General features: G+C 37.1%; 1 protein-coding gene across 1 annotated transcript; it reads right to left on the bottom strand.

The window, feature by feature from the left end:
* Window positions 1-267: 267 nt before the first annotated feature.
* Window positions 268-6,461, bottom strand: LOC136229319 (cytochrome P450 81Q32-like). The gene is made up of 2 exons (XM_066018028.1): window positions 5,445-6,461; window positions 268-1,034 (listed from the first exon to the last, which is right to left on the bottom strand). The coding sequence occupies exons 1-2, from the start codon at window positions 6,336-6,338 to the stop codon at window positions 423-425; spliced, it is 1,506 nt and encodes a 501-aa protein (XP_065874100.1). The 5' UTR covers window positions 6,339-6,461; the 3' UTR covers window positions 268-422.
* Between the last annotated feature and the right edge of the window lie 11,278 nt (window positions 6,462-17,739).

The raw sequence follows: 17,739 nt of genomic DNA, 5'->3' as shown, positions 1-17,739 counted from the left end.
ATATCTTCCACATTTAACTTACTTTTTTACAACCGAGTGATTAATTGATTACATTTTATGCAAGTTCAGGAAGCTAACTGAACATTTTATGCAAGTTCAGGGGGCTATCGAGACATTTTGAAAGTTCAGGGGGCCAATTAACTATTTTGGACAAGTTCAAGAGGCAAATGATGTATTAAGCCTAAAAAAAGATCAGGACATTTCTATGTTGAAATAAAAAAATTAGAAGCTCAATGCATCAAAATCAAAAAAATCAAAATGATCACGGACCTCGAGATGTTTTTTGCCTTCTAAATATATAAATAAATATAGAGAAAATAATAAACTTGAAGATTTAATATACATCAACAACAACAATAGGTGAACAAAGATATTTAAGAGACCATCACAACATAACATAATTAGTATGTAATAGTTCAAAATTAAGATAGGATTTTACTTATAACTACTCCTCGTGGTCTACACAATGCCTCAAGTGGTTGAGCCCTTGGCATTGTAAGTCCTCCACCTTCTATCATCTCAATTTCCTCTTTACTTACCCTTTTCCATTCAAAACACTGAATCAATGATGCTAAAGTTAATCCCACCACTCGTTGAGCTAAACCAGCACCAGGACATGATCTTCTTCCTAACCCAAATGGCATAAGCTTAAACCCTTCTCCTTCTCCATTCTCATATCTTTCAGGCCTATAACTTAATGGATCTTCCCATATTGTTGGATCTCTATGTATAGCCCAAGAATTCACCAATACTAGTGTGTTACTTGGAACGTTGTATCCCCCAATCGTACAACTCTCAGATGACACGTGAGGGAGTAGAAGTGGAACTGGTGGATATAATCTGAAGGTTTCAAGGATTATGTTTTTAAGATATGGTAATTTTTGAAGATCAGATTCATCTACTAGCTGTTCTTTACCTACTTGATCTTTTATTTCTTTCATAGCCTTAGTTAATGTGTTTGGATGGTTAAGCAGAGCAGATATTGTCCACTCTAACGTCACTGCTGAGGTGTCGGTTCCTGCTAGTATCAAACTCTGCAAAAATGGTTATTCATAGTACTAAGCAATTAAATGAAACTTAAGAATAATTGGAAAATAAGTGATAAATAAATAACTTTGTTTTTTATACTCCCAAAAACCGCAAACATATTTTGATATTTTATTCCTATATTAAATTGAATGAATAAATTGATACAAAAATCTATTTTAAAATAAATAAATTTTTTTTGAGTCAAAACTGGTACAGAAAAAGATTATAGATAGAAAACTGTCGTAATTCCTTGAATCAGTATATCTTGTTTCCTATTCAGAGTAGTATTGTGTTTCAGATTTCTACTTGGATTCGGAATCGTGGGGACATTGTGGGATCATGAGTCCCCAGTTGGATTAGGATCATGGGTTCCTAGTTGGATTGAGATCATAGGTTCCTAGTTGGATTGAGATCATAGGTTCCAAGTAGGATTAGGTTAGATTTGGTATTATAAATACCCCATTATGTAAACCTAATCATATAATCTGATTTTCTGCCTCCTAATAAATACTATTCTCCTTCTGCCCGTGGACTAGCCAACACAACGTTGGTGAACCACATAAATCTGTGTTTTTCGATTGTTTATTATTTATCTTTTGTTAATTCCGCACAACAAACTGTTATCAGAGCTTCCGGTTTCCGATTGGGGTTTTGTTTTCTGGAGAGAAAGATGTCTGCGATGAACGTGAAAATTGAAAAGTTTACTGGGAGAAATAGTTTCAGTCTATGGCAGATCAAGATGTGGTCTTTGTTAAAACAACAAAGTTTATGGACGCCGTTGAAGAAGGCAACGGGAGAAGTCACTGCTGAGATGGTGATTCTAGAAGAAAAGGCACATTCGACAATTATGTTGTGCTTCGTCGATGACGTCATCACTGAGGTCTCAGACGAAGAGACTGTTGTCGGTCTGTGGATGAAGTTAGAGAGCTTGTACATGACAAAATCTCTAACGAACAAACTTCTTCCGAAACAACGTCTGTTTGGCCTGCGAATCTAGGAAGATACGCAACTCAGGGATCATTTAGATCAATTGAACACATTATTACTAGAATTACGTAATATTGATGTGAAAATTGAAGATGAAGATGTTGCTTTGATTCTGTTGGTGTCTTTACCGCTTTCATATGAGAATTTTGTTCAATCATTTATTGTTGGTAAAGATACTGTGACTCTGGAAGAAGTTAGGTCGTCTCTTCATAGCAGGGAGTTGCGCCATAAGGCGAACAATACAGGTACAGATAATCACGCCTCTGGACTGTTTGCCAGCGGCAGTAAGGGAAAGGGAAACGGTGGAAAGAAGAAGTCTAAGAAGCCGTTCTCAAAGGGTCTCAAGCCAGACGACACTTGTAATTACTGTAAGGAGAAAGGACATTGGAAAACTGATTGTCCAAAGAAGAATAAGAAATCAAAAAATCAACCAAGTTCTGCTGCTGTAGCAAATGGCGACACCAGCTCTGAAAATGATATTGCTCTAGTTGCTGATGGACACACTCATCACTCTGATGTGTGGGTTCTTGATTTAGGAGCATCTTACCATATTTGTCCAATGAGGGAGTGGTTTTCAACTTATAAGCAGGTAGATGGAGGTAGCATTTCAATGGCTAATAGTCATGTCTGCATGGCAGTTAGAATAGGCTCGATCAAGTTAAGGACATGTGATGGTAAGTTCTGCACGTTGAACGAAGTCAGGCATGTTCCGTTGATGACGAAGAATCTGATGTCTCTGAGTCTGCTAGACAGCAGGGGTCTTAGTTGGTCAGGAAAAGATGGAGTTCTGCATGTTTGTAAAGGTTCTGATGTGATTCTGAAAGGTGTGAAGCATGGTACTTTGTATTTCCTGCAAGGTTCCACTGTTATAGGTTCAGCTAATGCTGCATCATCAGAGATTAACCAGGAAGATATGACAAAGCTATGACATATGAGACTTGGTCATATGGGCAAAAGAGGGATGCAGATTCTATCAAATGATGATCTTCTTGGTGGTCATAAAATTAAGATTCTGGAGTTTTGTGAACCGTGTCTTTGGGAAACTACATCGCAGCAAGTTTCCCAAAGCTATTCACATAACAAAAGGCACACTTGATTACATACACTTTGATTGTTGGGGTCCATCTCGAGTTGAGTCTTTGGGAGGTCACAAATATTTTGTCTCTGATTGATGATTATCAAGAATGACTTTGGTCATCATGATGAAGCATAAAAGTGAAGCTTTCAAGAATTTCAAGCAATGGAAAGCATTGGTGGAAAACCAAACAGGAAAGAAGATAAAGAGGCTGAGAACTGATAATGGTTTGGAATTCTGCTCGTCTGAGTTTGATCAATTCTGTAAGGATGAAGGGATTGCTCGGCATCACACAGTCAGGAATACACCGCAACAGAATGGTGTAGCTGAACGAATGAACCAGACATTACTGGAGAGGGCGAGGTGCATGCTCTCTAACGCTAGGTTAGATAGAAGATTCTGGGCTGAAGCGGTGAACACAGTATATCTTGTTTCCTATTCGGAGTAGTATTATGTTTCAGATATCTACTTGGATTCGGAATCGTGGGGATATTGTGGGATCATGGGTTCCTAGTTGGATTAGAATCATGGGTTCCTAATTGGATTGAGATCATAGGTTCCTAGTTGGATTGAGATCATGGGTTTCAACCAAGTAGGATTAGGTTAGACTGGGTATTATAAATATCTCATTATGTAAATCTAATCATGTAATCTGATTTTCTGCCTCCTAATAAATATTATTCTCTTTCTGCCTGTGGACTAGCCAACACAACATTGGTGAATCACGTAAATTTGTATTTTTTCGATTGTTTATTATTTATCTTTCGTTAATTCCGCACAACAAAAACAATTGACAATAGCATATATATGGTTAATTCTGCTTCTTGTTCTTCAATTTAGTGCATATTTGGTTTTTAGAATAAATAATTATAAGATCCTTGTGATTTTACTTAACACACTAGTAGGTCCATTATATTATTATAAAGTTTTTAAGTTTTATCTTAATTAACTCTTTAGTTTCTTTATTTGTTTTTATATATAAAAGTATATAATTACCCCTAATTATATAAATAAATAATTTATCTTTTTTTAAAAAAAAATTTGCGCACAATGCGCTTACATTAAGAAGAAAGAAAAATCCCCCCAGACCCTTATATTCAAATTTAATTAAAATAGTTTTCAAAGTTTGTGTTGTATATATACTAAAATTTCTATATTTGGTACCCATTTTTTAACAAATAAATTTTATGTTAGTAAATTAAAGTTTTATAATTATATAAAAATTAATAAATAAATTACTTAATATTGGACAAATTATGATTATGTCAAAAAAAACTATAAAATTGGAAGCATGGATGTTTTATCATTAAAACATAGAGTAGAGTGTAATATTGAGATTTTAAATTTATTTTGACCATATTTAATATTTATTTAAATATAAGGATTAAAGAGTTTACGAAATAAAAACTGAGTGATTATATAATTATTTTTAAAAATATAGAAACTGAATAGTGTGTTAGGTTAAAAACATAAAGACCTTGTAATTATTTACCAATTTTTTTATTTGTTTGTTTTTCTCTCCAAAATAGATTAAGGGGGTGTTTGGGTGCTACTTTTCGTGCTCATGTTTGCCTTTTCAGTTCGAAATGGAGAGTTTTAAGTGTTTGGTTAGTGACATTCTTATTTGCCTTTTACACTTGAAAAGCAACATTAGGTGTTTGGTTAGTGACCTCCTGTTTGCTTTTTACACCTGAAAAGCAGTCTTTTACAAAAGCAGAGAATCTTTGCTTTTTAGAAAAGCAGCTTTTTCCAACAGCAAACAGCAAATAGCAACAACAAACAGCAATAGTAAACAGCAAACAGCAACAACAACCAGTAGGTAAAACAAACAGCCCCTAAAAGTTTTGGTTATTATTAAAAAAACTCACCTCGTTTCTACTAATTAACAATAGTAAACAATTAATAGTTAATAATGGCAAAACAAACCGTATGCATGAATGTTTGGAGCAAACATACCTTTAAAGTCAATTTATTCCAATTTTAATTTTTTTAATCAGATTTCAAATTTAAGTATCACTTCAACCTTTTTTATCAAAAAAAAAAAAAATCACTTCAACCTTTTATAAAAGCTTTTTTTTTTAATACGTTTAAAGATCAATTTGATCTCTCTAAAAAGATCAATTTGATCTCTCAAGTTGGTTAATAATATCAATTTAATTCAAAATCAAGTTCGAATGTCAATAATCTTTTAATTTGATATTTGATATCAAATTAGCTCAAAATCAAAATTATAAGTGACAACATAAAAAATGAAGTAACATGTTTTTTTTTTTTTGTTAATTAAAGAAAATAATCAAATTATGGACTAAATTGAAGTAAAATTAACCTTTCTGAAGAAAAACAGAGAACTAACCAGAATCATGGCTTTGATGATCTCATCAGTGTAATAGTCAGGTTGTGATTGCTGAGAAGTAAGAAGATGATCGATCATACTATTCATATTCTCCAAATTCCCTTTCTTATATCTATGTTCATCAATCAGCCCCTGCAAAAATCTATCAGTCTTTTCTCCAAGTTGTTTCAACTTCTTCTCGAATCTTCCACCGTCAATCCAATTCAAAATCGGCAAGAAATCACCTCGATTCGAAACCCCGGCGTAAGACGCAATCTCCTCCATTATCGCTCTGAACTGAGTCGCCTCTCCCTGGTCACTCACATCTTCTCCATAATATCTCTTTCCTGCAATAGTTCTCATCATAACATTGAAAGTCAGATCTCTAAACATCGGCCTCAATCCGACTCTGTTAAAATCTTCGAGAGAGGAATCGCATCGGCTTAGCTTTGTGATTAGCCGCTTGATTTCGTCTTTCCGGATGCTAAGAAACATGTTGAGTCGTTGAGTTGAGAAGATCTCGATGGTTGCGATTCGGCGGAGGTTTCGCCAGTGATCGCCGTAGGAGGATGAAGGCATAGTGGAATTGTTATAACCTAGAAGTCTGCCTATTTGGAAATTGGGACGATTGGCTAAGATTACGTCATTTTTGGTGAAACATTCTTCGACGGCGGATGGTGATGAGACTACGACAACTAAGCGGTATCCGAAGCGGAGGGAAATGATTGAGCCGTAATCTTGAGAGAGACGGTGGAGAGTGCGGTGGAGAGGTGGTTTTAGGAGGCGGAGATGGCCGAGAATAGGTAGAGCAGGTGGAGAAGGAGGGAGGTTTTTGTGGTAATTTCTTGACCGGTAACTAAAAAAGAGGAGGGTAAATAAGAGGGGAAGAAACAAGTAAAGGATTGAGTCTACCATGATTCCACAATTGCTTGCTTTTGAAAAATTCACCTTTTCAAGTGAATTTATAGAAAGAAATTTAGTTTAGAAAAAGGTTTGGAATCATCACTTAAATCTTCAAGTTTTATTTCAGGATAAATAAATGAGATCTGATTATGTAATGAAATGGATGTTTCAAATTTAATTTCAATTTTTTTTAAAAGAAGTACTATTGACTAAAAAAACTATTTTAAAAATTTATTTTAAAATAAAAGAATGGTAACATAATTTATTTGGATGGTTGAGATAACAAACGTGAGCAACTTGATACTATCCAAATCTATTATTAAAGGATCACTAGTTCTAATTAATAATCATTCTTATAGGACCGAATTAGTCATTTCGATAAATAACAACATTGTTTGAAGGTGTTAAAGTAGGAATGGGAAAAACACAATTTTATCGAACACATTAATGGGATGAGTCGCAAATGCTTTTTTTTAAGACGTTTACGGAACTGTCTTCAGAAAGTATAAGCATCGCTTTCAGGGTAAACAGTCAACTCAATCAGAAATACGAGTTTGTATTGTACAATACGAAATTGGTCAGAATACACTCACATAATTGCTCAGTTTCAATTTCGATTTTAGAAGCGGGATGTACTTTTCAGTCTTTTTAAGACGTTTACGGAACTGCTTTCAGAAAGTACAAGAAGTATATAATATGGTCATCTCCAGAATAAAATAGTAACTCAATCAGAAATACGAGTTCGTATTGCACAGTACGAACTTAGTCAGAATACACTCAAATAATTGTTCAGTTTCAATTTCGATTTTAGAAGCAGGAAGTATTTTACAATGTCAATCCCCATTTAGCCAACCCATTTGCCTCTTCATTGTTCTCCCTTCTCTCGAAAACGAATTGGATGCTAGAGAATGTTGTGCTTTCTTCTCTAATTAATTGTGCCACAGAGCCAATATAGCTTGCATCTCTAGATTCCTTCACCACATTGATAGCATTCAAACAGTCAGAGGAGAGAATGACATTGTTGAACCCACTGCACTTTGCAAAAATTAGAGAATTCAAAATTGCGAGGAGCTCCGTATGGAGAACAGACCAGCAGGATCCAAGAGGACACGCCCCGCTCATGTAGATTGAACCCTTACAATCACGGACTAAAAAACCAGCAGCGTAGGTGTTTGTTTTGGAGCAGAATGCAGCGTCACAATTTAGTTTGAGGACGTCTGCAGGTGGTGCAATCCACTTCACTGGTTGTTTATCATTCTGCTGCTGTTTGTGTACCTCTGAGGGCGGAGATGCTACATTCAAGGCTCCTGCAACAACCATTGAATCATCTATGGTCTTTCCACCATGTACAACCAGATTATGTCTGTACCATACCATCCACAGGGTTGAGCCAAATAATCTGAATTCATCATTCCCTAATACATTTCTCACATTGCAGCACCAATCAAAAACATTGAACCCATCAATTTTATAGACCTTGGTCGACAGCTCAATTTGTTTCCAAATGTTCTTAACATTAGCACAATACTTGAATAAGTGGATCATGGAGCTTTCTAACTTACCACAAAAACAGCACGCCGTGTTTACTGCAATTTGCTTGCGGCTCAGATTGTCCATGCTAGGCAATAGGTTTCTACATGCTGACCAAAGGAAGTGCAGTATCTTGGGTGGGAGGTGAAGTTTTCAGAGCCATTTCCAAAAAGGGTCAGGGCCATTAGAAGTGTCCCCAAAATTGTGAAGGATGCCAGAGATATTCACCGCTGTCCGGTATCCGCTTTTCACCGTGTATGTTCCGCTTCGAGAGTCAGGCCAGAATAGGTTATCTCGCCCAGCATTTCTTCTAAGGGGAATCCTCAAAATTGCTTGGGCATCTTCCGGCAAGAAGCACTTTTGAACTTGTTCTGTATTCCATGTTCGATTGTTCTCATTGATCAAGCACGATACATACGGGGTCGGAGTGGGGTTACACATAACGAGTGGTCGTAGTCCAGGTAGACCGGGCACCCATCTATCTTTTAAGATCTTGACATCTTCACCACTCTGAATTCTCCAGGTACCCCCCTCGGTCAAGATTTTCCGTACACTCAAAAGGCTTCTCCAGACGTAACTGTCTTTCCCTTTAGGTTCAATGTTGAGGAGAGGTGCATCTTTCAAGTATTTGTGTTTGAAAATCAGTGAGCATAGTGAGTTGGGCTTCTCAATTAGGCGCCAAACCTGCTTAGCCAGCAACGCTTGGTTGAAGGAGAATAAATGCCTGAACCCTAGGTCGCCTTGTGAGTTGGGAATGCACATCTTGGACCAGCTAAGCCAATGAATCCGCCTTTTTTCATCCTTGTCGCCCCACCAGAATCTAGCCATGATGGCCTGAAGTTCATTACAAAAGGTTTTGGGGAGAAGGAAGCAGCTCATTATGTACTGCGGGATAGATTGAGCGACGGTTTTGACTAGGATTTCTTTACCTGCACGGGAGAGGGTTTTCTCATTCCAGCCTTGGATCTTTTTGAAAATACGGTCCTGGAGGGTGTTAAAGATGATTTTTTTGGATCTCCCAATAATAGTGGGTAGGCCTAGGTATCGAGGGAGGGCACCCACCTCTTTCACTCCGAGCAAATTCTGGATATTCCTCCTGTGTTCAGGTTTGATGTTTGGGCTAAAGCTGATCTCAGACTTCTCAAAGTTGATGCGCTGTCCAGAGGCCCTTTCATACATCTTCAATATCTCCTTCATCACCACTCCTTCATTACTGTCTGCCTGGAAGAATAACAGTGAGTCATCTGCAAAGAATAAATGAGTGATTGAGGGGCTGTCCCGGCTTACCCTGATACCGCTGAGTTTCCCGCTGCTTTCTGCTCTTCTAATTAAGGAAGACAGTCCTTCGGCACATATTAGGAACAAGTACGGTGACAAAGGGTCACCTTGTCTGAGTCCTCTACTCGGCTTCACATAACCAGTTGGAACCCCATTTATGAGAAAAGAGAAGGTGGTAGAGCTCATACATCTCATGATCAGTGATACCATAGGCTCGGGGAACCCCATTATTAACATCATATTCTCAACAAACACCCATTCCACACGATCGTAGGCCTTGCTCATATCTAGTTTAAGTGCACAGTAACCTTTCCGCCCTTTGAACTTATGCTTCATGGAATGGAATAACTCAAACGCAATGAGAGCATTGTCAGTGATTAGTCTACCTGGGACAAAAGCACTTTGGGTTTGGTGGATTAGAGAATCAAGAATGGGTTTAATCCGGTTACTAATCACCTTTGATACCAGTTTATATATAACATTGCATAGGCTTATAGGTCTGAAATCTTTCATTTCACCAGGGGCATGAGTTTTTGGGATTAAAGTGATAAAGGTGTGATTGAAATTAGTGGGGATAGGTTTACCTCGGAGTACCTCAAGAACCGTTTCAGACACTTTGTCACCAATAATATCCCAATATTTGATGTAGAAGAGGGGTGGCATTCCATCCGGTCCTGGTGCTTTCAATGGGTGCATTTGTTTTAAGGCTTCTTTCACTTCCTCTCTTATGTAGGGGAGATTGAGAACTGCAATCTGGTCATGAGTAAGCCTAGTGTCAACAGCCTCTAACACTTCAGAATAGTCTGTAGGATTGGAGGATGTGAATAGGTCCTCATAAAAGGAAGATATGATAGTCTCTATTTCATCCTCTTTGTAACACCAGATGCCCTCTTTGTTTTTCAGCTTATCAATTCGATTGCATCTCCTACGACTGTTAGCTTTTGCATGAAAAAACTTTGTGTTTCTATCCCCCTCCACCATCCACACAACCCTTGATCTTTGCTTCCACATGAGCTCTTCATTGTCCTGGAGTTCTGAAATCTTCTTAGCCAGCATCTTCATCTCAGTCTCATATTGCGGGTAACCAGCCATGCATGGTAGTGAGTCAAGCCGTGCTGTGAGTTTTGATATTTGTGTACCGATGTGACCAAATACTTCCTTATTCCATCTCTTCAGCCTCCTTGCGCACTCAGAAAGATTCTCCATAAATGGGCGACTCAAGTTCATCCCAGGATCTCCCCATATCTCTTTAATTAGTTCTCGACATCTATCATCCTTGGTCCACATTGCTTCAAATCTGAAGGGGCGTGTCCCTTTCTCTTTACTCTAGTCTGAGTCAAGGAGAATGGGGGAATGGTCCGAGCAAACTCTTGTCAAGTGGTTAACTATGGAATTGGGAAAAAGGGCATCCCACTCCACCGTTCGGGTAAAGCGATCTAACCTTTCACTGATAGATTCTGAACCACTACGCCCATTGCACCAGGTAAAGGGTGAGCCTTTAAAGCCCATGTCAAATAAATCACAGTCGTTCAGTGCCGTACGAAACTCGTGGAGCATCCGATAGCAAGGCTCTCTCCTTCCTGTTTTCTCGGTAGAGCACATGATTTCGTTAAAGTCACCAAAACAAACCCATGGTAGAGATTCTATAGTATTCAATTCTCTTAGCAGGGACCAAGTCCTCCATTTGTTGGTCGTCTCAGGCCACCCATAGATACCCGTCCCTCTCCAAACAAAATTACCATTCTCGTTCTTTACTCCAAAGTGTATGCAGTGGTCTGAAAAGCCAAGAATATTAACCACAAAGTTCCTTTCCCATATGAGTATAAGCCCTCCTGATCTCCCCCTTGCAGGGACTGAGAATATGTTGTACTTATGAAACCTCCACTTGATTCTGTCAACCTCTTTGATACTTAGTCTAGATTCCATGACAAAGACTAAGCTTGGGCAATTCTTGCTCACCAGCCGAGCAAGAGATAGGACTGTTCGCGGGTTGCCCATCCCCTGAACATTCCAACTTAGGATCTTTATGGCTCTGGGTGGGGCTGTGTAGCAGCCGCCGCCGGACTTGAACGAACATGATCATCAATGCCACCACATGCTTTCTTTGGCAAAGAACCCTCATGTTGAATACTCTCATCTGAACCTTCTTCCTTACTCCACTTCCTCTTGTCTGTTCCCTTTTCTGAATTTTCACCCCTTCTTTCTTCAATTTTTGGAATATTGGTACCTAACCCTTGCCGAGTGCCCCTTGCTAGACTTTTAAGTCTCATTTTGCCACTGGTTGTATTAACCTTAGTACGGTTTCCACTAGCAAGGGTTATATGGTCATTTATCACATTTTGATCAGCTTCAAACGTGATAGTTGCATGGCTTGGTAGTGTATTATTGGTTAAAAGGGGATCTTGTATTAAAGGTGGTTCAGTGCTAGTGGAGGTTGAATTATGACTGTGACAACTGACCTCATAAATACCTCTGGGATTTGTTTTGGAGGTTGTGAATATTGTTGTTGGACTGGTGCACCGCTCCTCATTAATTGCTGGCTTGATTTGGGTGTTGCTCAGAGTATTGAAAACTATGTCTTCACTTGAAGAGCTGATCCTAATCTGGGGACTTGTGTTTTTATTTGGGTCGGTTGTTATATTGAGGTCATTTGTCTCCATAGGGTGAATGTTAATCTCCCTGTCATCTAGTGCCATGTGATTGTCCTCTTCCGATGGTATATTAGTTTCGTGGAAAAGGTTCCTTCTTACCCCCTTCTTCTCGCTGATGTAGTCTATTATTTGTTTTTTGGCTGTCGAATCCACACGAACAGATTTCAGCTTCATTGGGGTTGCACGAAGGGATTGGTGATAGGGCCACTCCTGTTCGTCAAAGTCCTCCGGCATCTCTGTGCATTCATCATGGACGTGACCTATCCTCCCGCACCAGTAGCAAAACTTAGGCAGTTTTTCGTATTTGAAACTTACCCATACCACTGTCCCTTTTCCATTTCTGATCTTAATTCCTCTGAGAAGTGGCTGCTGAACATTAATCTTGACTCGAACCCTAACGTAATTGCACCAGGATCCAACTCCTTCTTTGTCAATCTCCACAACTGTCCCGATCCTGTTCGCAACCATCTGTATCGAGTGCTCGTCTCGCCGGTTAAGAGGAAGATTACCTATTCTGGCCCAAAAATCACATAGGTCAAAATGGATTTCAGAAGGGTTATCGTCTCCTACTAGATCCCGTAAGATGACGAGGTTTCTCTCAAAGTGCCAAGGACCACCAGATAGCACTCTTTCTTTGTCTCGATTGAAATCGAATTCACATAAAAATAAACCATTTCCCATTTCTTTTAACTGAAACCCTTTGATTCTCCACCCGATCCAGAACGCTTGAGCCATACCCCTGATGTTTAGAGGTTTTGAGGATAGCACTCGTCCTACCAGGCTGGGTTTAGATAGTGTCTTGGGGGAGTCAACAGGAGTTTCTTCAAGGTCTAATACCTGCTCTTCTGAGTCTGTTAGTTTAACATTGGCCATTAAAGCTTCTAAAGTGGATTCCATTGATCCCACCTTGTTTACTGTATGGAGAAAGGGTTTAGCTAGTAAGAGAACAGAAAATGTAGAGGAAGAATACCACACCGGCAAAAGCCCACCACCCAGCCGGAACCTAGCTAGAGGAGGGAAAGAAAGACGACATAACGCAGTTAGGAGTTTGACCGGTTTCAGAATTTGATGATAATTCAACAAGGAAAAAAATGAAAGTTTGTAACATGTTAGATTGATTCAAGGGATCAAATTAAAATAGTTATCTGAGGAAGATAAAAAAATATTTTAATTAATTAAAAAATATTTTCACAAAGTGTCTACATCAATTCGGCTATCCTCGCCCTTTCAATAAAAAAAAATGAGTACCTCGAGGCAGACCTGCTATATGAATTTTTTTACATTATTAATATTAATATGTTCTTGTACTATTCAAATGGTGACATACATGTAATTTCATGAGGTTTCAGAATAAACGGATCATAATTTAATAAAATCTAAAATAATCAAAGACTACATACAAGTTGGATAAGTATTTGTTATGAGTCTACATTTTATAAGTAAAAATATCATGTCTTAAACATTAATAAATTAACCAATTCTGCACGTGAAACAATGGATTTATAAAATTTAAATATGAGGAGGTAAATTGACCAATTAAAAAAAAAAGACAAGTATTTACTTAAAGATTTATATTCATGTCACAAAAAGTCATTTTTTTTATAATTTATAACATAAATTTCTTTTTTTATAGGGAAAAGTTTAGATAAGGGTATTCTTATAAATTATCATTATAAACAATTATTGTTATATATTTAAATTTAATATTATAATCATATTGTTGGCGATATTTTCGAAATATCTTAATTTTCAATTTTGATGCGCGTTTGCGGGGATTAAAAATGGTAAAAGTAATACGGGCGTGCCAGAGAAACTGGTTCTCAAAGGGTAAAATGGTAATTAAATGAAGTAAATAAATAAAATGCGCCTAAATTACTTGAATTCTAAACGAAAAGCGATTGACGACCGTTACAAGGACTGAAAATAAAAACAACGGTCTTGGGCCCCGACGTTACTTGACAGGTCGGTCGGAAAAACAATTTTTTAATATAAGTACTAAAAATAAAGGCAATAAAACAACACAAAGATATAAATTTTTTAATTTTCTTTTATATTTTTATTGATTTTGTAAATATTTTTCAATATTTTTTGTATTACAAATAATAATAAAGCATGAAAATTACAACTTAAAAAGAAATAATAACTTTAAAGCTAGAAATGTAAATAAGTCACAAAAACAAATCTGTACGAGATGAAATAAAATTAACCGATCTCTTTGATGTCGTTGGGATGCGTGAAATCGAGGATTGGACCTCCAAAAAATCGGCTCGGGGGCTGTTGCATTGTCCGGGTAGTGCTGGGCGAATTTGAAGTAATTCGAGTTCAGGGACTTGAGCAGAAATTTACCACCAAGTCAACAGCAAAATGAGACTAAATTGATGCTTTTGTGGGACTTTCGGGTTCAATTTCGGGAGTTGTAGAGGTCGGATTATAGCGAGACGAAGGCTAGTATTTAAAGTTAGTGTGCAAAGTAAGGGTTTAGAACTGGAATTTCAGAAAAAGATCGAGTAAATGAATCGGAATAAATTATTGAAAATTGGGCGACAGAATAATTGTTTGATGGTTGGAAAAACCAAAAGCTTGATTCTGTTTCGTGGAGGGTACTTTGGGGGCGATTTATAAGGCTATAGGATGTCGTTTTTAACGAAATAAAAATTGAAAGTTCTAGAATTGATGTCAATAAAGAGATTAAAAATAATTTGGGCTAAAATGATCAGCTAACGAACTCTAAATAAAATTTGGAAAACGGCTCACCAGAAATGTTGTTTGATAAATTTTTCAATGATGAAAAACTCAAAAGCTTGTTTCTGGGTCTTTTTAATTGATTGAGATCAATAAAAAGTTCCCAAATATGATTTGGAATAGGTGTGTAAACTAAGAATGACTCGAAAATGGGGTTTCGATGATCTTGGTTTCACGGAAAATGCTTGAAGCTTTGAAGAACTTAACAATGGTGAAATTTGATTTAGACTAAGAAAGCTTGAACCGATGATTGGGTAATGATTTTACTGACTTAACTAAGAGATTGCAAAAAACGATTTGAGAATTGGTTGATTAAACTAAGAGAATTTCGGATTTGAAGTTTCTGAAAATTGAAAGCTTTTTTGAGGAACTCAAGATTAAAGAACTGATTCTGGGAATTGAGACCTTATTTAGACTAAATAGATGCTAGAGAACGATTTCTACGAATCTAAGGATTGATAAAGAGGCCGATTTTGGCAGAGAATTTGAGAGAAAAATTTGAGTTGTCTGTGTTTGATTGATTTTGATTGATTTTTGAGTGGGTTTGATTGATTTTTGAGTGTGGATTGGAATGAAGGATTTGAGCTCTATTTATAGGATTTTGAGCAACAAATTCCAAGTTAGTGGCCCTTAAATTTCTCACCATGATCCCATTACCTTCCCATTAGTTGAAGAAAGAAAGTGGCTGAGTTGGGAGTTGGAAGAATGGAGATAATGCCGTGAAAAGTTACTGTAATGGGTTGGACATGTTCAAACCCGTTTTTCAGCACTACTTCCCTTTGAAAAATTCTACCGGCTTCGTTTTAGCTCCGTTTTGCTCCGTTTTTGACATTCCGGAAAGCTAACATCCCGAACTTTCTGAAAAAAATATTAACTGTCTGCTATCTTACTGTTTCGGGTCCTTTTTTGTTGTCGAAGTTGCTGGACGGGTTACTGAAAAATGGTACAAATTTGCCCCTGATTTTTATTATTTCTTTTTTTCTTTTTCTTTTTTGTTTTCTTTTTTTATAATAATCTTTTGATATTATTTTCTATTTTTGTATCAAATTTTTATTTTGTTGAGAGATGAATTTAATTAAATAAAAAAAACTATAGAGTAAAATTATAACCTATGCTAAAAATATAAAAATTAAATTAGCCCCCAACAATTGCCCCCTATTTTATGTGTAAAAGATTTGAAAATGGATTTTGTACATAAAATAAGTCTTTTAAAAAAAATTAACCCGTTAGTACCGATTTTGTTGAAGCTTATATTGTGTTCTTTGCAGCTTCCTCGTGATTTTCACACATGATTTCTGCTGGTTTATGGCTCGGAAAGATAATAAAAATCACTGAGGTAAATTTTGTATGAAAATTGACGGTGTATGCTGGAATTGCTGGATAACTTGTTGAATTTTTCTTGGAATAACAAGACATGCTCATCTGCTGCTGCATTTTCTGATATTGCAATCTCGATTTTTTGCTTGCTTCGGCTTTGACTGATATGCTTCGCTGCTGCTGAAATTTTTATCAATCACGCCATGTTTGTTGATGCTGAATATGCTCGTGTCTACCTCTATTTTCCTTCATAACTAGGATCAATTTGCAATCTGTTTTTTTTCTGCTCATTCAAACAAAATAACTGCTGCCATTTTATTTAAATTGTATAAAAATTGATCTTGAGTTGAGCTTATTCCTGAAAAATGTTGAAGTTGAATCTGATTTATATCCATATAGATCTGTTGCTTGCTGAAATTGGTTTAACTCCGTCTATGAATTCGCGACTTCACTTCTGTTGTTAATAAACTTCTTTGAGCTACTGATTGGCGGAAATAAATTGAATTGTCACTTCTTTTTCTTAAGAATCATGATTGGCTAATATCTGTCTTGAACCTCTTGAGGTTGGAGTTGAGAATCCATTTGATGATATGGATATATCATACATGGCGGAACCTGCCCCCCGATGTCTTCGAGCTTGGATGCCATCGGTGCTGCACATGTTGTTGTCTCGTATTTGATGGGGACAAAACTGAGCGAGTGGACGACGGATCAAGTGGAAAAGGCTACATCAAGCTTCTTCGTAGCGATTGCGTTTTTATCTCTCACAACTCTTTTATTTTATTTTTATTTTTTTTGGGAGATGTAGACAGACTTTTATTATTTTTCTTCATTTTTATTTTTATTTTTCTTTTTATTTTTGTCTTTTATCATTTCGTTTTTTACACTTTTTTTGAAATGGATGCTTTATTACCTCTAAACACGCTAAAAATATCAATTATGCTAATTAACAACTTAAAAGAAAAACTAAAATGTAAAATGATGCAAAAACGGAACAAAACAAAAATAAAAGGCACCTCGTACCTTATCGCATCTTTATTTTTCTATAGCGGCTGATGCTACCGTTTTGTCCTTCGGCTGTGACAAAATCATTAAACCTCTTCGATGAGAGGTTCATTGCTAAACGGCTACGGTAAGACACAATCGTGCTCGTCTTGAAGATGCTCTTCACTTGATTGGCGCATGACTTGCTTTTTCCTTTAGTCTTGATCTTGATTGGACCAATGCTATCTTCGTATAATCGAGACTCCACCATATCCGAATGTGTCTCAATAGGTTTTTCATTTGCCCGAATCACCTCAGCGTCATCCCCTTTCCAAAGTAGTAAAAATTGGTGCAACGATGATGGAATGCATGAGATAGAGTGAATCCAATCTCGACCGAGCAAAGCTTGATAACTTGCTGTAGAGCTCACTATAAAAAATTCCACCGTCGTGGTTTGGGTACCGATGGTAAGTTGCACAGGTAAAACCCCATAGGTTTTAGCAATTTCACCGGTAAAAGCTGAGACGGAAATTTCTGATGTCATTATGTCGCCTACGAATTTCCCGAGAGCTAGTGCCATCTTTAATGGCATAATGTTAACGGCTGAACCATTATCAACTAGAACTCTCGATAAAGGTTTGTCATCAACGTGTGCTTTGACGTATAATGGCTTAATATGGTGTGTCATCTTCGGAGTGGGTTTGTCAAAATAAACTCGCTTCATCCGATCTTCTAACGAAGATTTTATTGTAACACCACTTCGTCGTTCTTCTTGAAATTTGTTTCTTTCCTCATTTGTATCTTCACTTCTGAAATTTATTGGTAAAATTATAGAAGTAGCCGCACATCCAACTTGGATCACAAAGTCTCCGACACAAATTTCCACTTTTTTCTTTTCTTGTATCTTTTCT

This window comes from Euphorbia lathyris, chromosome 5 (genome assembly GCF_963576675.1).
Source record: "Euphorbia lathyris chromosome 5, ddEupLath1.1, whole genome shotgun sequence".
Classification (NCBI taxonomy): domain Eukaryota; kingdom Viridiplantae; phylum Streptophyta; class Magnoliopsida; order Malpighiales; family Euphorbiaceae; genus Euphorbia; species Euphorbia lathyris.
The sequence above is the reverse complement of the archived record's forward strand: the minus strand, read 5'-3'. Positions and strand labels throughout refer to the sequence as shown.